The sequence below is a fragment of the Lissotriton helveticus genome, chromosome 3_1 (genome assembly GCF_964261635.1).
Source record: "Lissotriton helveticus chromosome 3_1, aLisHel1.1, whole genome shotgun sequence".
NCBI classification, from domain to species: domain Eukaryota; kingdom Metazoa; phylum Chordata; class Amphibia; order Caudata; family Salamandridae; genus Lissotriton; species Lissotriton helveticus.
In genome coordinates this window covers 559,711,208-559,734,080 of record NC_136061.1, presented here as the reverse complement: position 1 = coordinate 559,734,080, position 22,873 = coordinate 559,711,208, and the positions used below count along the sequence as shown (strand labels likewise).

Genomic DNA, 22,873 nt, shown 5'->3' with positions numbered 1-22,873 from the left:
TAGTACACACTTGGCTGCCATGTTGCAGCTTTTGCACACGTTTCTACATGACTGTTTTCGCCACACCAGTGCTTGGGCTCGTTCACATGAGAACCGTCTACCTTTCACTTTTGCTGTGCTCTGTGGGTTTCGTCTGCACATCGTGTTTAAGGTCGAAAAACAATGTCTCGTTAATCTGCTTTGGTCAGTCCCAAGCTTGTTAGACATAATACACACACACAGCTGCACTACTGCAAATAGAGTGCTTTTAATATGACATGGCATGCATGTTAGGCACTTCAAGAAAAACCTTTCCAGAGAGAAGAGCTGTGCTTGAACAGAGATGTAAACTTTTGCATCTAAACCTGGAGGTATGGGGTCCCCCCTGACAAAGCCCAGAGGTCTATTTCTGTAATAAACTAGTTCCTATCACAGGGAGGGCCTTTATAGAATGATATTCCCGTTTATTTTCTATGGAATTGTAACAATGCTTACTATCATGTGTTTATGCATTTTGCTGCTAGTATTGGCGTGTATACTGCATTACAGAGCACGTTAGTTAAAATAAACATTTTAAACTATACCGTGTCTCTGATTATTCGTGTTGTGGACAAATATGAGTGAGTAAACGAAAGAGTGTTCTTGCTCCCGCGATTCCTGGGAGGATCTGAGTTACATGCTCTAGGATGTCTAATCATTGGTAGCTTCGCTGTAGTACAGAGAACAAATTAGACACTACAGCTAGTCGGATTGGGGTTCCGGGCACTAAGGTGGGTTTTTGCTATACCACAATACACTGAGGTCTTGGTTTCCTGCGCATAGTTCTGTATATGTGCAGAATCCCTGCAACAGTTATAGTTAGAGATTAGCATTTAAAAAACCTTAGAAATTCACTGCAAAAACCATACGTTTCAGGGACGTTCTAGTTAGTTGGACATTTCACTCGTACAAAACCAGAGAAATTCCGCCGTTATAGTTAGTTCAGCGAACTATAACTTGCGCACCCGCAATGCACTACTGATGACGAAACATATTACATCATTCATGTCATGGTCAGTGACATCACCGATGACATCATCCATGTGAAAATCTGATGCACCTCCTCATTGGTCATTGAGTTCCTCAGCTACATGATGGCTTTACTTAAACCTATGGTGTTTGGTATCAAACACCTTGTCTGAATAAATCTGTACTGTTGCCAGTACTAGATTTATTATGCGATGCACCCAGAGGGCACCTTAGAAGTGCCCCCTGAAAAACCTACCAGTGTCTAGTGTGCTGGCTGACTGATAACGTTTCTGACCCCCTGCAGGAGAGAGACCGCGCTCTCTGAGGTCAGAAACAATGCTAGCTCCGGAGGAAGGTGTACACACCTCCTCCAGCAGGATGGCTGGGGATTTAACATTTGATATGCAAGCCCGGCTTCCCCAAGACCTGGGAGATGCCACCTCCTTCTCCAAGGGCCAATTGGCACCAGAGACAGGTGGGAAATTTGCTAGGCAAGAACGCATGTTGCCCCAACAGGCTAGTCACCCCCAAGGTGGGCTAACTGATGTGCTCCATGAAGGTAGGGCTCCACCATCATGTTTTTGGTGGAATTAGGAACTCTGGGACAGGGTTATGTCCACTCCCCAATGGAAGATGTCATATAGGGCGTGTAGTGACCCCAAGGGTAAGAAGGCCATTGGCTACTACTTTTCCTTCCCTTTAATGCCCAAAAATTGAGACACCAGAAACTCAGGTTTCATCTGCCTAAAGAAGGAGGACAAAGGAGAGTCAAAGACATGAGAACTGTCGACCAGCATCTACTTAGGTGCAAAACCCTTCCCGACTGTTGCTCTCCTGACAATCAACGAACATCGCCTAGTCCAGAAGCACAACAGCCTCCCCAAACTTTCGAAGGATTGCCCAGCACTTCCTCGACCCTAAAGCATCTCCCTTGGAGTGGCAGAGACACTTCACTGCACCGGCAGGCACCGATTGCAGCTGCCCGGTACATTGTTCTGTCGACCCCCGCGCCCACAGGGAGAGAAGCATCCCAGGAAAAGGTTTTTGTGCTCCAGGAGGTCAGATACATCTCCCTGTCAAGTTTGGAGACACTGGGACCCCCCAGGAGTCGCCCTGCACCACCAGCTGCAAGCACCACAGCTTGTTTGCGTTCAGTCGGAACACCACCACTGCCAAAACGTATCTGAACATCAAGGGTCTCCGAGAGAGGCCCTGCTGTGTTTCTTTTCCTTCTTCTGCAAGAACACAGAGAAACGAGAGACCCTCTAACTCACTGACCCGCCGGTCAAAACACCTCTACACCCGAACTTCGCAGTCCGGGTTCACGGAAACTGATGTCTCTGTGGCCCTGAGACCCTCAAGAGCCGTGCCCCTCTTGATCCCGGTGTCCCCTCTTGCAGCCTTTTCTTACAGGTACTTTTCCCCATTGCACCCGGACACCCCAGAGCCGGTAAACTTGAACTCCTGGTGTTTTCTTGGATCTTGGCCCATACTTACTTTAAGTCCAGAAGAACAGTCCTGAAAGTAGTCTGTAAGTGTACCTATGCAGTGAATGTTTTTCCCAAAGGATAACATTACTGTGTTTGAAGCTCATGGCTCAAATCTGACAGCTGTCATTGTCTACCGTTTTTACTGGGAAATTGATAATGATTAAAGCACTTACCACATCACGATAATCTTGGTGTCTAAAATTATATATATTATTTTTCTAAATTGGTCTTGAGATTCTTCTCAAGTGTATGTCTCATTTATTGACTCTGTATATGTAAAACAAATGCTTAACACTAAGCTCTGATAAGCCTAAACTGCTTGCCCACACAACCACAAAAGAGAGCATTTAGGATTGTTAATTTTTAACCCCTGTAAGCCAATAAGGTTTGTCTATACTTTCTATATAGCGTACCTCATTTTGGCACACTACATGAGCTTCCTACATTGAATCCAATAAGGTGACTATTGACACCATGCGTTTGTTCGGCTCCAATAGTTTCGTCAGTGCCGGAGGATTGCGAAGTGTAGGTGCCATCTTGTGTGCAAGAGTCAATGGCTTTTAGGCACGGAGTGCTGCTGTGTATAGGCTCCATGCATGTCCCTATGGAAAGTGGCCTGATCGGGAACGTGTATAGACTCATCCTATCTCGGTTCTGGAAGGGAGCTGGGTTTTGTGACGTGGACCATAGAACTCTTGCGGTGTCTGAAGAACTCGGATCCACTAGTCAACAATGAATTGTCAAAGTTGCGTTCCAAGAGTAGAAGCTGGTATGAGTAGTTAGGCGTCAACTAGGTGCGAAGGCGTCAAAGCTGCACGGTGCTCTGTCGCAATCTGTCCAACCCAAATGCAAGAATCTTTCTAACAAAGGAGCCATTGGAAATGCACATTCCCTTCAACAAGGTGGAAACTCACAGTCACACCAGCAGTAAAAAGACTTCCTTGAGAAAAACAACTTGTAGAGACAGAGCCCAAAACTAGATGGCAGGAGTGTGCATAGCTTACGTATCTGCAGTCAAATCATGCTACGCATAGGCAGTTTTTTTAGTCAGAAGACTCAGCGAGCAGCTGTGCTTAGGCTTCAATGGAGTACACGAGGAAGGTGAGGACAAAACTATGGTTACTCTGTGGCATCATACTATTTGGGAGGGAAAATGTGTGTTAGACCAATGATAAAATGCATCGCAATTGAAGATTTAAACAAGGACAGTTAGGTCCGATAAACACAAATAGACAGAAAGGGCAGGCAGACACAATCTTTTCTAGGGACCATCGCAAGGCTTTGCTGGGCTACAAACAAAATAAAGTTATCGACTTGGGAACCGGACGTCCATGAATTCTTTCACTGCTCTGGGACGTACAGTTTCGCATGACTATCCCGGATTGCCCTCAGGTGCATGAGGGAACACTCTTCACACATCCTAGAGCTGTGTACTGAGCCCAAGACCCAGGGGAAGACCTTGTGTGGGTCTATCACTGACATCACCAGCATCTCCAACAATCATGCTATTGTTTGAACCCTGTAGTCTTTGCTGTGGACATTGTTCCCTTGCAAACTGGAAAAAATTCATCAACCGACTAATGGGAACTGAGTTACGGATTCATGAATGAAGGCGTGGAAAAAAGGAAACTGACATTGCTGTTTTATAATATACTCAGTCACCTTTGGAATGGAACAAAGTCAATGAGTAGCCACACTGTGCCACCTATCAGGGAATGGGAGCACTGATGTGAAAATGTTGGGATCCAGTTTGGTGCCTGGGGAATATTCTACAGGTGAGGAATCTGCTGTTAAAAGTATCCTTCAGAAATAAGTTCTTCAATTCAATCCTCATTTGGTTGTGATCAAGGCAAGTGACATATGGTGTGCACCTTTAAGCCTAGGACAAGGTAGAGTGTAAATGCTAGCAATAGACTGATCACATGAGGCAGGATTCAATGAAGAACATGTAGGTAAAACACTTTAGTGACATTATTTGGCTGTGGCTATATATAGCATGTTTAAATACAAAATAATTCACAAGCTGATGAATTTCTCAAAGACAGACTGTACTGGAACTATGGACGTGGGCCAGTCAAACTGAACCTTTCCAAAGGCACTTTCCACAATCAGACTGTAATGATTGTTTGTGCCCTAATGGAAAGAGTATTTGGTCTTCTTGGTAGACACTTATTAGCCAACTGATGAAGGGTAATGCATGAAAATCTATTGTGGAAGAAATTGTTCAGACATAGCTCAATCTGAGCACATAGGATGTTAATTGCCAAATAGTTACTGTGAATTTCTGAAGGCTTTGATCTATTCTAAATAAAACCATAGAACTCATCAGAAATGTAGAGTTCTACTGGACATAAAAAAAAATCGTCCCAGTTTTTTAATTCTCCATATGCAGTATCACCTCCTCTCTATGCATGCCTAACAGAGCAGAGCCTGAGACTGAAAGAGTATGAATATTCAGCTGAACGTCAGGCTACAGGTATGTAAGGCCCAGCTAAGATTATTGTCTAAGAGTAATGCAATAACAGTACTGAGAAAGTACTGTAGAATATGTTAGATAACTGACCACCTGATTAGATGGTACCACAGGTCTTGAAAAATCTACTTGCCCACTCGCTATGGCAAGACTAATTTTATCATGTTGAGCTATTTTTAGCACCTACTGGTCTGTTCTGGCGAGTGAAAATAATCTGGAAAGGAACATTTGTTATGTTCATCAAGAAAGAGAATATGCAATAAAGATGCTTTAAATCTTGTTTTTATCTTGACACATTTCCTGTATTTTCGAGGAAAGAGGTGAAATGTCTATTTGTCTTTTTACTAATTGCTGCTTGAAAATGGAGTTTATTTTTCTTTCGCTTACCCCAGTAAGGGTTTTTTTTGTCAAGTGAGGTATCTGACAATCAATCATTGTGAAACAAAATGCTGTACAATGTCAGTTTTTTTTCAAACACATTTAAATAGCATGCAAACAAATAGTACAAATATTTCAAAAGATACCAAATTACAAAAGCACTTTTTTTTGTAATTGAGACGTGTAAGGCAAACAAAGATTTAAATAGGAGCAAAACAAATCAGAACACTTTACTTGGTGATGTGCAAATGAGAAATATTTACAGAAACTTTATTTCCAAACATTATCCTTTGTACACTATATAGTAAACACAATCAATCAATCAGGATATTTATAGAGCGCGCTACTCACCCGTTAGGGTCTCAAGGCGCTGGGGGGGCGGGGTGCGGCTACTGCTCGAAGAGCCAGGTCTTGAGGTGCTTCCTGAAGCTGAGGTGGTCCTGGGTCAGTCGTAGGTGAGTGGGGAGGGAGTTCCAGGTCTTTGCTACCAGGTAGGAGAATGATCTTCCTCCGGTGGTGGCTCTGCGGATCCGTGGGATGATGGCGAGGGCGAGGTTGGTGGAGCGGAGCTGGTGGGTGGGGGTGTAGAACGTGATTCGGCTGTTGAGGTATTCCGGGCCCATGTTGTGGAGTGCTTTGTGTGCATGGGTGAGCAGTCTGAACGTGATTCTTTTGTTGACGGGGAGCCAGTGGAGGTTTCTCAAGTGGGTTGAGATGTGGCTGCGGCGGGGAATGTTGAGGATGAGTCGTGCGGAGGCGTTTTGTATGGGCTGGAGACGGTTCTGGAGTTTGGTGGTTGTTCCAGCGTTAAGGGCGTTCCTGTAGTCCAGTCGGCTAGTGACGAGGGCCTGGGTGACTGTTCTTCTGGTGACGGCGGGGATCCATCGGAAGATCTCCCGGAGCATGCGCAGGGTGTTGAAGCATGAGGATGAGACGGCGTTGACTTGTTTGGTCATTGTGAGCGAGGAGTCCAGGATGAAGCCCAGGTTGAGTGCGTGGTCCGTGGGTGTCGGTGCGGTGCCCTGCGCCGAGGGCCACCAGGAGTTGTCCCATGCCGAGGGGGATTGTCCGAGGATGAGGACTTCCGTCTTGGCCATTTCAATGTAAAGTATGCTGATTGGAAATGATAGTGTGCTACCACTTCCTGCTTTAGTTATGAATTTATTAAAATTTATAAGATTTATACATGATTTGAGAGATTTGTCTGCTCCCTCCTGAATGACAATGCGGTTAATGGGCTAAGAGGCATGTTGGGGGTCAGTGTATCTTATATGTGGCTAGATTTGTATTATATAAGAAGCAAATGTTTAGTCTCTTAAATCAAACTAAATAGTTTTTTGTACAGCAGACATGATGAACTTGCATATTTGAAGGAGCTCTCATATGTGATAATGAAGAAAATTGCCTCTCAGTGAATTAAAATATTTGCCCAGGCTCACATGATTTGAAATCAGTTTATGGGTCAAGAGCATTACAACTAGGTAGCATAGATTCTTTAAGTCACTAGACCTGCAAGTCTAGTGACATTTTTATGATTTTTCAAGGCATGTACCACCTCAAAGAAGTCCTTCTTGCAGAACTTGGAAACACTGTAAGCAAATTTTTGAATGCGAGAATGAGTCAGTTTGAAAATGCTACTTACCAGTATGCATCTGTTCTTGGCATGTAGAGCTGCAGAGTTACACCCTGTGCATAGATCGCCACCTAGTGTTGGGCCCGGATGTTTGCAGTTTGTTGTTGTCCTGAAAAGTTCTTTGGAAGTCACGAGATAGGTGACTCCTCCTTTGGACCACATTGCGCATGGGCATCGGCTCCATCCTCAGATTGTTTTTCGCCATTAGGGAAATGATGGAGCTTTGCAAGAAAAGGAAGGATGTCCATGTAAGCTGTATCTAATTAAGATAATATTGGAACAGACAAGGGGAGGCGGGTGGGTGTGTGTAACTCTACAGCTCTACATGCCAACGACAGATGCATACTGGTAAGTAGCATTTTCCGTTCAAGGCATATGAGCCCACGTTGGAGCAACAAGGATGAGGGTCAGAGAATGCTGCTGTAGTTTGTGTACAACTAGTGGCATGAGTGGAAGAGGTGGCAAGGCGTACACAAATTTGTTTGACCAGTTCATCCACATCGCATTGCCTTTGGACAGTGGGTGTGGGTATCTGGCGGCGAAGCTTGGGCATTTGGCGTTTTCGTGGGTGGCAAAGAGGTCTACAGGAAGTTGTCCCCACATCTGAACGAATGGTTGAAGAACTTGTGGATGAAGTTCCCACTCGTGGATCTGTTGTGTCAGCCGACTTAACAGATCTGCTATGGTATTTTGTACCCCTGGGACATGCTGGGCTAATAGGAATATGTTTTGAGGTATAGCCCACCGCCATATGTTTTGTGCTAGATAAGAGAGTTGCAGGGCGTGTGTTCCGCCCTGTTTCTGTATGTAATACATGGCTGTCATGTTGTCTGTGCGGACTAACACAGCTTTGTTTGATACTTGCTGTTGGAAAGCTTTCAGTGCTAGGAATATAGCTAGTAACTCCAGATGATTGATGTGGAGTAACTTTTGTTGCGGTGTCCACCTGCCTTGCATGGTGTGTTGCAGTAAGTGGGTCCCCCCGGCCGGAGAGCGATGCGTCCGATGTCAAGATTATTTGAGGAACTGGCTCTAGGAACGGTCGCCCTTTGGAAAGGTTTTTGGTGTTCCACCACTGCAGAGAGTGATGAGTCCGACCGTCTACCAACACTAGGTCTGTTAATTGACCTTGAGCCTGGTTCCATTGACGTGATAGACACTCTTGTAGAAGACGCATTTGAAGTCTTGCATGGGGGACTATAAAAATGCAAGAGGCCATCATCCCTATGAGCTGCATGAAAGTGTTGTGGCTGACACTTTGTGAGAAGAGTTTGCATGCTGGCTATCCTTGCTGGAGTGGGATAACCTAGCGCTGTTGAGGTGTTTATTGTGGGACTGAGGTACTGTTGTACTTTGGATCGTTGCAGATGAGACTTGGTGTGGTTTATTGTGAACCCCAAGTTGTGGAGCAGTTGGATCGTGGTATGAGTGTGTTCCACACACTGGTTGTATGAGCTGGCTTTTATGAGCCAGTGTGTCGAGGTACGGGAAGACGTGGATGTGCTGTCTTCGTAAATGTGCTGCCACTACTGTTAGGCACTTGGTGAATACTATTGGTGCTGTTGTGACTCCGAATGGGAGTACTTTGAATTGATAGTTCTGCACGTCTATTACAAATCTGAGATACATCCTGTGAGCTTTGTGAATGGGAATGTGGAATTATGCGTCCTTGAGATCTAGAGTAGCAAGGAAGTCGTTTTGTAACAGGAGAGGAAGGACTTGTTGGAGTGTGACCATGTGAAAATGGTCTGACTGTATGTATATGTTTAGCGGTCTGAGGTCTAGAATAGGCCTTAGAGAGCCATCCTTCTTTGGGATAAGAAAGTATAGGGAGTAAACCCCCTTGTTTTGTTGGTGCAGAGGAACTGGTTCTATTGCACTTTTTTCTAGCAAAGATATTACTTCTTGCTTTAACAGTGATAGATGTTCTTGTGACATTGGACGCTGTTTGGGTGGAATGTTTGGGGGGGTAGATGTTAGTTCTAGACAGTAACCTGACTGAATAATTTGTCGCACCCACCTGTCTGATGTGATGTTGGTCCAGGCAGGAAGGAATTGTTGCAGTCTTCCCCCCACAGGAATGGAATGTTGGGGGGGGAAGGGGAGGAAAGTCATTGGGTAGGGGTTGAGGCAGAGCGGAAGTTGTTGGTTTTGCCTCTGCCTTTGATGTTGTTATCCCTATAACCCCCGCTCTGATAGCCCCTAGTGAATGTGGATTGGCTAGGGGTCTTGTAGGAAGTGGAGGGGCTTTCGGAGGAGTAGCCTCTTCCGTTGCCTCTATATGATGAGCGACGAAAAGAACGTCTGGGAACTTGCAGCTGCACGGCTCCCATAGATTTTGCTGTGTCTGTGTCTTTTTTCATTTTCTCTAAAGACACATCGACATTAGAGCCAAATAAATGTGTCTCATCAAATGGCTGATTGAGGATGGAATTTTGTACCTCAGGTTTAAAACCTGAAATACGTAGCCATGCTTGTCTACGCAAAAGGGTACTGGTATTGATTGCCCTTGAGGCAGTTTCTGCAGCATCTAGGGCACAACGAATGGAAATATTAGTAATATTTTTACCTTCTTGTATGAGTTCATTGGGCCTATTTTTATACTTGTCTGGTAGATGCTGCATTATGGACTCCAGTTCATCATAATGTGCCCTGTCATATCTTGCCAACAGCGCTTGAGTATTGGCAATGCGCCATATGTTAGCTGCCTGTGACGCAGTGCGCTTACAAGAGGAGTCAAGGAGTTTAGATTCCTTATCTGGTGGTGAGGCCTCAGCTGATGTCTGTGAATTAGCACATATACGTGCATTGGACACTACTAAAGAATCTAATGGTGCTGGACCTCTAATGTAAACTGGATCTGTAGGGGCAGCTTTGTATTTTTTCTCAATGCGAGGGTTGAGGACTCTAGCCCTGACAGGATCTTTAAATACCTCTGTTGAGTGCATAATGACCCCTTTAAGCATTGGTAAAATGGCAGTGGACCTTTTGTGTATTATCAAAAGTGTCCAATAGGAAATCTTCCTCCTCAGTATCGGTGTACAAGTCAACCCCATGGTACTGGGCAGCTCTCTGGACTAGTAGGTTAAAACCTATAGTGTCCTCTGGTGGGGATGGCCTGGAAGGATATACATCGTCTTGGGGGACGTAAGGCACATCAGGGGTGTTATAATCATCCCATGGGTTAGGTTACTGAGGGGGACTATTGGTCCCTACTGGGTCATGTGCATCCCCCACCTGTGTCATCAGAGTCTTTATCTACATCATCATCTGGATTAGTGGATGTGTATGCGAATGGAGGTGTAGGAGGAGGAACAGTATGGGGAGGTGGTGGAGAAGGGACCCTTAATGGAGAGGTTGCAATGTCTCTCTTCTTTGGAGGAGGAGGTGGTGCAAGCGCCTCTAGTGGTCTCTTCTTGGAGCTAAGAGCTAGTTGGCCAGTCTTAGGATCCTTTACAAGAGTCTTTTGAGTAGGATCTGGTTTAAAAGCTCTTCTGTGTAGGGCAGATCCTTCAGCGTCAAAGTTTTCGGTTCCGGAGGTTTTTCGGCACCGACTCGGTAGCTGGTCTAGAGTCTTTTGGCTTAGAAGTATGACCTTTTGAAATGTCTTTTACCGGAACGTGTTTTTACGGTTCCAGGTGTTTTTTCAGCTCTGAAGCGTGAGAGTCGGGACTTTTTACTCGGCTCTGAGTGCGGTTTTGGCATCGATGAGCCGGTGCCAGTCTTCGGCGCCGAGTGCTTAGGTGTTGGAGCAGCGGTCGGCGTGGTTGAGGAAGATGGCTTCTTTTTCAGTGTCGGTATGGGATCGGCCCCGGGAATAGGCTGACTCGAGCCCGAGCCGCCTGAAGGCTTAATAGGCTTCTCTGTCGAGTCCGAAGGCAGGGTGTGGGAAGCAGTCTCTCAGTGTGCACCAGGGCCCGAAGGTGAGGGTGTGACCGAAGCATTTTTTGAGGGTGTCGAGGAAGGGTTGGGGTCGACGGTCTTACTTACAACCCGTTGAGCTGGAGTGATGTCCTCGATGTCTGAGTCTTCGGCATCAGATGAGCTGGCACTTTCTTCGGCCCGCTGGTGTTCTGGCACATCGACGCCTTCTTCAAAGATGTCGTTGGGAATCGACGCTGACGAGCGAGCCATTGTTCTTCGAGCTAGTCGGTCCCGAATCGTCTTTTTGGAGCAGAAAGAGGCCCAAGCGGAACAGTCTTTGGCCTCGTGCTCTGGTGAGGGACAAAGGTTGCACACCTCATGTAGATCTGTGTGGGGAAACTTCGACCCACATTGAGGACACTTCTTGAATGGTGTCCTTTCCATGAGCTAGAGAGTAAGGCCTAGGTAGGCCCGAAGGCCTTCGTCGACGACCGGAATCGAAGACTTCGAAGTGGTGAAGAATCGCGTCGATGTGGAGCGCGATCAAAACAATACTGTCGAACTGGGTGAGGATTGCGCACCAAAAGAAATTCGGTTCCAAACCGGAGCGCAGGAAACACATCCGAGCCCGATGGCAGAAAAAAACAATCTGAGGATGGAGCCGATGCCCAATGTCGTCCAAAAAAGGAGTCACCTATCTCGTGACTTCCAAAGAACTTTTCAGGACAACACCAAACTGAAAACATCCAGGCCCAACACTAGGTAGCAATCTATGCACAGTGTGTAATCTGCAGCTCATATGCCTCGAACATTTAGTTTCGTTGAAGATGTGAGGCCTCTGATCTCCACCTCTCCCAGATAACCGCCCCTCTCAGGAATGAGGCCTCTCTCACTACTGTCAAATCTGGTTGGGGAATGGAGATGAGTCTGCTGCTGATCCAATCGTGGTTCGTTAACCACCACTGTAGATCATTTACAGTTCCCTCCAAGATCTAGATCATGTCGGAGAGATTACCCTGATGCTGCGCCCAATGGGACTTTAGGTACCACTACATAGCCCACATATGTCAGATGTGTCACAAGCAGGAGGCCCGGCAGCCTCTGAGTCAGTCTCACTGAAACCCAGCTTAGAGGCTGAAACATCTGTATCATAGCCTGAATACCCTGGACTCGCCTCTCAGGACGATAAACCCGAAACTGCACACAGTTCAGAACAGCTCAGATACAAGAGAGTGTCAGGGAGAGTCAGGTGTGATTTTGGCACATTGACAGTGAACTCAGTGAGAGCAGGAGGTCCGCCATAGTCTGGAGACGGAAAAAATCTGCCTTGGGCAAGTCCGCCTTCAGCAGTCAGTCATCAATATAGGGGAAGACTGGTACCTCAGAACTCCACAGATGAGCTGCAACCGCGCCTTCATGTATGGCACCCTTGGCCAAGAGAGCCGCCATTTTCTGGTTGAGTAAGTACAGACAGTCCTCCATCAGCCTGTCGTAAGTGGGTAGCATGAGTGGAGTGGGGGGTAGTCACACGGACGATCTGGAGAACCTCACGGTCTGATGTTATTGGCCTCCAGTGGTGTAGGTGATGGTGTATCCTGCCACCCACTGTGTGCTCTTGATGGTTGAAAGGCGAACTAAAGAGGTTTTGAGACTGTGACTACTGGGGGGGAGAGGGGAGGGTAAAGTTGTAGCTGGAAGCCCCTTCTGTGGCCTCGAAAGGCAGACTGAGGTTGACTGGCGCCATTGAAAGACCCAAGGACCTGGTTGTAGCACTGCTGTCCTTGAAGTGCTCCACCGTGAAGTCTGCCTCAAATAGGAAGAAACAGGAGCCATCACAGGGCATTTCCATAAATGAAGCTTGGACATCCCCTCAAAATCCAGTCGTCCTCAGCCAGGCATGGTACTTAAGGCTACTGCTGAAGAAACCCCTCTGTCTAGCGAGTTGATTGTGTCCAATCCACATCAGGTTGTGAACTTGGCTACATCTCTCCCATCTGCCACAGCTTGAGAGAGTATGGCCCAGGCCTCCTCTGGGACTATATGTAGCACCTGCGCAACCAACTCCCACAGTGTATGGGAGTAATGGCCCAAAAGGCATGTTGTGTTAAACCACAAAGCTAAGCTGCCAGAGGAAAAAAAAAATCTTGCCTAAGGTGTTCAGCCTCTCAGATTACCTAGCCGGTGGAGTGGTAGGGAATGTGCAAGGATTTACTCTGAAGTGGAGGTTTGGACCACCAAGCACTCCAGGGTGGGGTGTTGGTTGAGGAAAGAGGAGTCGCCTGGGGAGGGGCAATAGCAACGGGCATTTGTCCTGTTCACAGTAGCCCCTGTGCAGGGCTTGGACCAGGCCCCCGAGCAGGACATACTTGAGGGCTTTGTTAGATGGGAGAAGCGGTGCTAAAGGGGTGGCTCACAGCTGAAGCACCTCAGTCAAGATGTTAGTCTTGACAGTCAGCGAGGACAACTGAAGGTCCAGGACCTCGGCTGCCTTCCTCACCACCACAGCAAATGTGGCAACCTCTTCAGTCGCCACTATTAGGAGAGACCTAGCCAGTATCTGGAGAGGCGTCCAGTCCACTGGTATCCGCCAAGTCCTCACACCAGTCCATGTCAGGGTCTAGAGGCTGGTATTCTTCAAGGTTCAGTGGCCTCCCACAATCTTCCCCAAGTCGTAGCCCATAGGAATACAGCTCAGGCTCGGGTATGGCTCCAGTCAGCACCAGAGTCTGCATCGGGCAATGCCCATCCAGCCTAGTGTCATAGTCTGGGATTGAGAATGGGGGGCTATGGCAAGCATTGAAGCGCACATTATACAGCACAGTTAAACTGCGTTTTTAAGGAGGAACCATCCTTTTTCCCTTCACAGAGCCTACTATAAGCCCCACAGGACTGCGAAGATGGGGAAAGGAGGCCACACTAAGTGTGTGATATGTGGGCTAGAGAAGGCGACTGACATCCACATGTTTGTGGAATGCCCCGGGACCCAAGAAGTTAGAGAAAATGTGGGTAAGACGACCATGAGCATTTTGGGCTAAACATTAAGGTAAGCCTTAGTTCAATTATCTTTGGGGCAGTACAGAGGCGACAGGAATGATTCGCGAGAAGAGCAAGTTGTTTTTTTTATATAGTTTTACTGGCCCGAAGGGAAATATGCAGGAGGTGGGCAGCTAATGTACCTCCGATGTGTTCAGAGTGGCTTAATGCAGTCTTCTATATTTCCAAAATGGATACTGTAGGAGGAGATATCTGAGAGGAATACGTTCCTGCTACTTTTGATGAAGTGGTTGGGTTGGAATGATGGGTCAAGCTGGCAGAAATGCAACGGGGTCCTAACTGTCCAATGACTGCACCTATCGCTGTTTTGTTTATGAAATGCGGCTCTTGGACTGGGGTAACCCGAAAGAAAAACATCTGCCTCCACTGCCATTCCCCACAAATAAAGGGTTAGATACAGGAAAATAGGGGGACTGTTTGGAGCCTGAGGTGAAAGAGGGCACAAGAACACACAAAAAAAGAACAAAAAGAAAAGAATGGTGAGCAGTGCCAGGAGCGTCGACATCGGGACCGGCATCGAGGAAGGTCGAGGTGGTATGAACAGCTCAGGTCCGGATCAATATGTGGATCCAAGTGGCCCGACTGGTGCAGAGGGGAGACCAGTCGGTGGGGAATCTGTAGAAACCCCTCCCCAACCCACAGGCCCAAGGGTGCACCTCCGGGAATGGGCAGCCGAAATATGAGGTGCAAGGCCTCACAGAATTCGTGGAGTTAGACTGGGGTCGCCCCCACTCCCAGAAATTGGGAAAAACCAGAGCTGGCCCTGGCACAGGTTCAACCATAGAGCCAGGCCTTGAATGACAAGGCTCCCTCGTCTTGTTGAATGACTTTAAAGGACGGGCGAAGATCTCTTAGACTTCGTAGCCTTCTTCTTTTTGTGGGACTTACCTGAATGCCCAGACGACTTCCACTGCAATAAAGATCGATGGCTTCATGACAGATCCCGGGATCTTCCTCCCGACAGGGATTGAGACCATCGCAGAGTTGCACGCCGAGCGGCAAGGAGCTTGAGGTGCTGCTCCCTCAAGGCCTTGTGGTCCATGGTGTAGAAGTTGGTCAGAGGCAGACAATGCATGGATCCTTCACAGACAGTGACAGGCACCACAGGGCTTTAATCCAGTCTTTCTAGAGGACATTCCTGCCAAACCAGGAGAAAAATCTCAAAAAACTTCGACAAAAAGTCATAAAAAGGTCAGTAGAAAAATGACTGGGTGTAGCTCTCTACAGGTCTGCGCAGACTGATGCCAAAAGAGGAGAACGGACGTCAGCCCGCTGGGGGGGCACCTATATAGGAATCACTCGCATCACTTCCTGCATGGACGACGGCATGCGGAGTCGAACGACGTCACCTACTGCTCACAAAATATTTCTGGATCCAGTCTGATGCCTGGGGATAATTCTAAAAAAAAGGAATCTTTGGCTAGAAGTCTATATCAGATAGAATAATATTAGAAGTTGTGGATGATTTTCATTGATCATTAGTAGCTCTTATTCCAGAAAAGGTTGAGACTCCTGCTTTAGAACATCCAGACACAATTCGTCAAGAGAATAGATCTTATGGGAAAGAAGAAAGAAGGTACGCCCCACAAATGTTGGGTTCTATGCCCTTTGCAATACAGCTCTACCAGGAAGATATGTTCCCTTTTGGTCAAAAATAGAGATCAGTTTCCTCTTCTTGATGGTGGCAAGCTACAGCCAGTGAACCAACCCTCCCCACCCCCTCCACCCAAGCACACCTTGAAGTAGGATATGAATTTGGCCATCTAGCAACACTTCACAAGCAGGTTATTATCAGACCTATCATGTTGGAGTCTTGCTTTGGAATGTCTTGCCCTTCGATATTAATTGTGTAGTAGCTTACTATTTATTGGCAATAAATATTTTAAAGAGAAGAGGAAGAAACATTTTAAGTGAGAATAAAACGAAGCAGAGTGCAACAGCAATTACAGTGTTTCATACTGAATATTAAGGTTAGTCGCAAGTGTTTTTTTCCAAAATATTGCATCTATGTTTTTATTTGAAGTGGGTACATCTAAAGTCAGGAACATATTTTTAAATAACAAAGCCTCACACCTTCAAATGCATACACCCATTTTCAATGTCAATGACCTAGGGTAAAAGGGCTTGGTGATAGAAAAGTCAGAAGTTCACACAATATTCTGCAAAACCTTACCTGACTTTTGAGAGGATAGTGCAACAACTAAGGCTGGATCAATCTCACATGGCAATCCAGCAGCAGATGACAGTTCATATACATTCATAGCTACCTAAAAGAAAGATGGAACAACTGACAATTTATAAAGCAATAGTTTACCAGATAACCTTTCTTCAGTGGCACATTTTAAATATATTAAATAGGCACTGTAAGGTGGACTTAAGAATCATTTTCCAGACCATAGACTTCGTCCTTCCCCACTTCAGCAATGTACCAGAAATGAGGATGTTGTAGGCATAAGAGGCAAGTCTTGAGTATAAGAATCAAGGCTTACTTGATATCTTACCTTTCATTAAAGTGGCACAGAATATCAACAATAAATCTAGAAGACAAGAGAGAGAAGCTATCCAAGCTTTTCAGTGGCTACTACTGCCCAGCAGATTTGATATTTTTTGAAAGATTCCTCTACAGGCGCACTACAAATCTCTATGTCATTCACCAGAATATATGGCTGCTTGACCAAACCAGGTTTTGCACCATCAATAGAGTTCAGACAATATTCCCAGGAAAGCTGTGTAGACAAAGCTTCATTACAACCCTACAGATCTGCTGAATCAATACTCCATGAGGAGTGTTATGGTGCACACACACCCGTGCAAAGGTACCGGCACCGTCTAATTTATGTTTTGGCTTATTTACTAGACTGTAACACATGGAAAACATGGCATCATCCAATGTGACTGCATGTGAAGTTAGCCACTTCCTTTTCAATCGGCTTTAAGGTTCTTTTGCAGATTTCTTGGTGCTAGTCTCATTCAATACCCCTGACTGCAGGCAAGATAATGGTAAGGCTAATGACAATCAGGATTGTGTCGACATTTCTTAAGTCAACAGAGGTAAACTCTAGGAAGCGAATGGAACTGCGGTGCTGTAAAGAACACGTTATCGGCATGCAGCCACTTTTTGTTGGAGCCTTTGAAAACCTCATTCAGTTGCCAATCAAAAAGCCATTATCAGTCAAATGGGCACGTTCCAAGCAGATTTGATTGTTTCTAGAATATGCATTCAACCTTAATCAGCATAACAAGGAAGAGTTTGACCTGTCTAAAGAAGATTACCTATAGTTCTATAGTTCCTATATGAAAAAGTAAAGATAAGACCTGATGATAAATTGAAAATCCAATAGAAATTTGTTTCAAGAACACGTTATCCACTTTCAGAAACAGCATTTTGGTGATATTCTCTAGAACTGTAGATTCCTCACCTTTAGAATACCCCCCGACACCAGCTTAGGTCAGGCAGATTTTCAGCATAGTCCCTGCGTGCCATTAGGTGGTGTTGGGCCTCTCTGCTCTGCCCTGGAAGTGACAACTGGAGCCGCATATATGTGCCACCCGAAGCACCCAGATATTGGTTTCTTTCTGAAAGTCCAACAGGCTGATGTGGACACGGTACTCCACCAGAGACCAGAGTCACCAATCTACACCTCTCCTAGATGGCCTCTCCAACCCAGCAATGATGCATCTGTCACATACTTTAGCACTGGGTGTGGTAGAGAGAGGGATCTTCCACTCGTGGAATTGATGTCCAGCAACCACCACAACAGATCTTTTGCAGTCGCCTCCAACACTTGGATGGAATCTGAAAAGCTAGTTTGGAGAGGTGCTCACTGAGTTGTCAGATACCACTGCAGGGAACGCATCTGGCATGGTCCACTAGCACCGAAGCATCATGCTGGGACCAACTGACTTACCCAGACAGTCAATTGTGTATAGGACTGACCTAATTACATATTATGCTGTCTTGGCCATCCTGAATGATTTGTTGAAGTTTGGCAAGAAGGTAATTTCGGACTACTTGCAAAATATCAGCCACCATGTCCCACAATGCACGTGAATAACACCCTAGAAGGTAACTAGGTCTCATACATCCCTTTGTTTTGACTTCATGCCAGGCGTAGGAGATTGTAACAAATTTGGGTTCATAAGACTGATTGAGGCCTGAACTACAAGACTCTCAGATGTTGGGTGCTGCAGGAGGAAAATGGGTCCCCGGAGCTCGTCAGTGATTCCGGGCAACTTGGCAGGCAAGATCCTGGCTTCATCCAGGTGCCCATGAGAGTGTCCATAATTGCCTCTTAGATGAGAAGGACTGGCTCTACTGATGTCTGTCCTGGCTGAAAAATTTGGGTGAGGATGTTCACCTCTACTGAGGGCAGCTGTAAGTCAACGACTTCTCTTCCCTCCTGATAACTACGGCATACAAAGCAGATTCCTCTAGAGAAACCAGGCAGACAGTTGAGTCCAATATTAGGGGATGCCCCAACGCCCCTGGTGTCCTGGAGGTCTAAAAATAGCTTATCGTCATTATAAAGTTGGGATTCTTCATCCCAGTCGTCGTGGGGATCAGGATCAGAAAAATTGTTGTGGTAAATGAAGCATTCTGTCTGAAACCAATTAAGGCTGGGGTGGCAGAGGGTGTAACTTCATCAGAGTTTACTGTGTATTCGCTTCAGAGTCTGACAGAACTATTGGTTCTTCATCCTGTATTATTGATTCATAGGAAGCATCCCAGGTCCCAGAGCTGTGTGAGGAGTCAGAGCAGGCGTTTGCCCTGGAGTAGGATGGACCCTACAATGTGTTCAGGAGGCACAGCCAGCTTCAGGAACAGAGCAGCGATTGCAAATCCACATTGAGGCCTCCAGAGGATCCATGGGGCCAAGAGGCGCACCATTGGAAACTGATAGGGTACCAAACATATTCAGTGTTGTTTCTTTGGCAGACTGGATCTGCTGCAGCATAGCCAATTGACTCAAAAATTTGGGCTCCACCAGGACCAGCTCAGGAACTGGGTCCGGTGAGGGAAGACTAAGACTGTGGAGTACCCTGCTGTTCGCCCAACTTCTTTTGATCACGTTAAGGAAGACCATCTTCAGAGTCAGAAGACACAGGACCACCTGTGCAACGGCTCAAAAGGAGTACACTTAACAAGTGTGAGGATGAAATTAAGGCCACACTGTGGCAACATAAAAAGTTTAAAAGGCAATATGATAACCAATCTTTTGAGCAAATGCATCACAACAGATGATTTGAAAAAGGGCTGTGGATCTGGTAAGAGAAAAAAAGCTTTACCTGTGCCCACTGGAAGTCCTTGCTAGGCCAGAAACAGAACAAATAGTAACACACAAGAGTTTATTTTGTAACAAGCCTATTTTACAAAGCACACCAAGCCATACATTTTTCCAACTGTCCTGCGTGAAGATATTTAGTAGAAGGCCTCCTGGATGACATCCACTACTTTGAGAGGTAGATCGAATGCAGGCAACTGCTCAATATCCATGCATTGAGGTGCAGATTATGCACGTCCAGGTGGAACACCCTGCCGTGCTGCTGGGACAGAAGATCCTCCTGAAGTGGCAACCAGATCGGAGGACAGATGCTTGTGCCCAAACATTCTCTAGGCCCAATCTGGGTACACTAGCATGACTTAAGACTGGTAGCTTTTGATCTTCTTTGGAACTCACGGCAGGAGAAGTGACGGCAGGAAGTCATACAGGAGTCCCGTACTCCACTCTAAGTGGAATGCGTCTCAGAGAGAAAGCCTTCTTGGAAACTTCAACATGCAAAAGTATTGACATTGCACGTTACCAGTGGTGGCAAAGAAATCGAGCCAGGGCGCTCTCCAATGCTGGAAAAAGCCCTGAACCCCACCTTTGGGTGCAGCTGCTGTTCATGATCTGGTAGGCGTGTTGTCAGCACTAGTGTTTAAAGATCCTGCCAGATGAAGTATGACCAGGGAGATGCCCTGATAATTCAGCTAGGCCCTGAGGCACAGAGCCTCTTGGCACACAACCCCACCTTGCCCTACTTGTTGTAATACAAGAAGGTCCAGTGCTGTCCTTTATCAATTGCAGGAAGGCTCTTAATGTCTAGCGAATGGACCACAACTCCATCATGTTCCTATGGAGGTGGATCTCTGCTAGTGACCAGAGTTCTTTGACTTTCAAATCCTCCAAACAACATCCCCAGCCCAACAATATCGTTCACCACTGTCAGCTCTGGGTTGAGCAGGAAGAAGGTCTGTTACTGGTCCAATTGCAGTTGAGTAGCCACTACTGCAGATCTTTTCCGGGCTCCTTCGAAACCTGGATGGAGTTCAATAGGTCACATTGCAGAGACAGCACACGGAACCTATCACGGTCGATGAGCGCAATACAGGTAGCCTGTAGGCCAAAACGAGTCAGAGCCATCGTAATAAACACCCAGACTGAAGCATTAGTATCATTGTCCAAATGTCCCAGACTCCTCGTTTCGGAAGGAAGGACTGAAAGTGCACCATATCCAAGATGGCTCAGTTGGAAGGGAACCTCTGCAAAAGAGTCAGGTGTGACATCAGTACGTTCATCATGAACCTTATTGATAAAAGGTGGTTTGCTGATGTCTGGAGGTTGTCCATAAGTGACTGTGGCGAGACTTCCTTCACCAGTTATCCTATATCCTTTAACAGTTGACTAGTATCACAAACCTCTGAAGGTACGCTACGACCACCACCATCACCTTTATGAACACCAGGGGGGCACTGGTGAGGCCGAAAAGGAGCAGCACTACAATCTGAAAGTGCTTGTGGCCCATCTTGAACTGCATGCAGTGCCTGGGGATCTGTCGGATACAATCTGGAAATAGTCATCCTGCAGGTCCAGTGCCACCTTCCAGTCTTCTAGATCCAGGGCAGATAGAACCTTGGCCAATGCAAACATCCTGAATTTGTCCTTCTGGAGGATAAAATTAAGGGTTGAAGATCTAAAATAGTGCAAAGGCCTCCACCCTTTTTAGACACTTGGAAATAAAAGAAATAACACTCAGTTCTCATCTCCACGGCGGGGACCCTCTCTATGGTTCTTTTCTCCAAAAGATCCTGATCTTCCATCAGCAAAAGCAACAAGTGGCATGGCATAAGCCTGTTGTACAATCTGCAGGGCCCACATATCAAATGTTATCGATTGCCGTCAGTGGGGAAAAGGAATGATGTGTGTCGCTAAAAAAAAAACTAAAAGGGCTTGGATGCTGCTGCCGGATATGATCCTGCTCTCCCTGCTGGTCCCCCAACCCGACCTCGAAAGTACTAGAGTGCCTGCTGGGGGTGCCATGGGCCTTAACGCTGTCTTTAGGTCAAACACCTAGCGTGATGCCGCGAAAGGTGCAAAAGTTTTGTGGATACTGCTTGCAGGTGTAGAGAAAAGCAAAATAAACAAATCGCCGGAATGCTGAACAATGCAAACATTCACCCCCAGTCACAAGGATCTGGGTTTCATCCATCGTTCTTTTGCTTACCACACCACCCCAGTTTGGACCCAGCCATATGCAAATCAGTGTTGACTCTGTTCCTCATCGGAACAGTCCAGCCCGAATTGCATAACCAGGCCCTCCCTATACAGGAAACAAGCATCCTGATAGCGTTTTCGGGACATCACCCCTCCTCAACCAAGCTAGCTTGCATCTAGTGGCGCAGTGAGCACTATGCCTCTCGGTTAAATGAGCACAGTGAAAGAAGCAGTCTTCTGTAGAGGGGCGGGGTGGGAGGGAGAGGGGGGGGCGGGGCGCAAGACCATTCTAGTGTTAGGGGAAGTGTTGAGCTCCCTAGCATCTTGTAGGTCCATTTAAAAAGTGTAATCATCATGGCACGGTGAACATTTCTCTCCACTATCATCACCAAAAGCTGTCTGCCTCTGGTCAGTGTTTGATCGGAAAAGTTGTTCGAGCACTGGAAGGCAGCTCCTAGGCCAAGGCACTGTCTTATCAGAGTCCGAAAATATGGGGGCCAGCCGCATTGAGCTTGAAATCAAGCGCAGTTTTCTGACATTGAGAGGCATTCAGTTTGGTGCAGGATAAAACTATGGGATTGATGTCTTCCTCTGGTGAGGGCGGCATCAAAAGAAGCGTTGATACAAGAACTGGCACCGATCATGGTGCCAGACATGAAGTTTTCTCCGGAGGCAGAGCTGAATCCGAAGAGAACCCAGGAGGCAGAGAGGAAGGACTCACCGGCAGTAAACGAAAGGAGGCCTCCGTAGATCCATAGGGGTTCGAAGGAGAGCTAGAGAAAGCTGAAAAGGGAGCCAAAGATGCAGAGCATGGCCTCCTTAAATTCTGCAATCTGTTGTGGCATTGAAGACGGACTCAAAAATTCGTGCTGCAAAAGTGGCTCCTCAGCAGTGACCAAGAGCGAGACTGTGGGGCACCATGACACCATAGCGTCTTCTCAGATGGAGAGTGGTGAGGCGGGACACATCCTGTGCTTCTTTTTGGATTTGGACTTACCCGAAAACTTGGGATTTCAAATACTACCAGACACAGGACCAGCCCCAAGAGAGGGAAAGAGTCCATGTCCTTGACTTTAAGCGACAGTGGTCCTTGCACAACTTTCTTTGATGCTCGGAATGTACAGCTTGACCTCGCAGTCCAAGATCACCTCTGGATGAATCAAGACACACAGCTTCCACAACTAAGAGACATGGCTTGACCCCAAACACCAGAGACACACATTGGGTGGATCAGTCAGACGTTTATTTGCAACAGTCACAACAAGATGCAAACCCTGTTGGTTTCGGAGCGGACATATTCCCTTGCACACTGGAAAGAAATGCTTAGAGAAAAAACTCAATTGATGAGAAAAAAGTAGGAGCTAACTCTGAATCCCTGTACGAAGGCACAGAATGAAAGAAACTGAGGTCAGCGCTTGGGGGCTGCCTATATGAGGCTCCAGTAACTTTCAGGGTAGAGCAGAGTTGATGCAGAAGCACTACATAATGGGATTTCTGGATCTAGTCTGGGACCTGGAGA

General features: G+C 46.6%; 1 protein-coding gene across 1 annotated transcript in view; it reads right to left on the bottom strand.

Annotated features, from left to right (window-relative positions):
• Positions 1 to 22,873, bottom strand: part of NCKAP1 (NCK associated protein 1) — a 577,107-nt gene that overhangs the window by 68,211 nt on the left and 486,023 nt on the right. Inside the window, exon 27 of the mRNA XM_078680487.1 lies at positions 16,053 to 16,146. Coding sequence (XP_078536613.1) covers positions 16,053 to 16,146 — 94 coding nt within the window. The remainder of the gene's footprint in view (positions 1 to 16,052; positions 16,147 to 22,873) is intronic.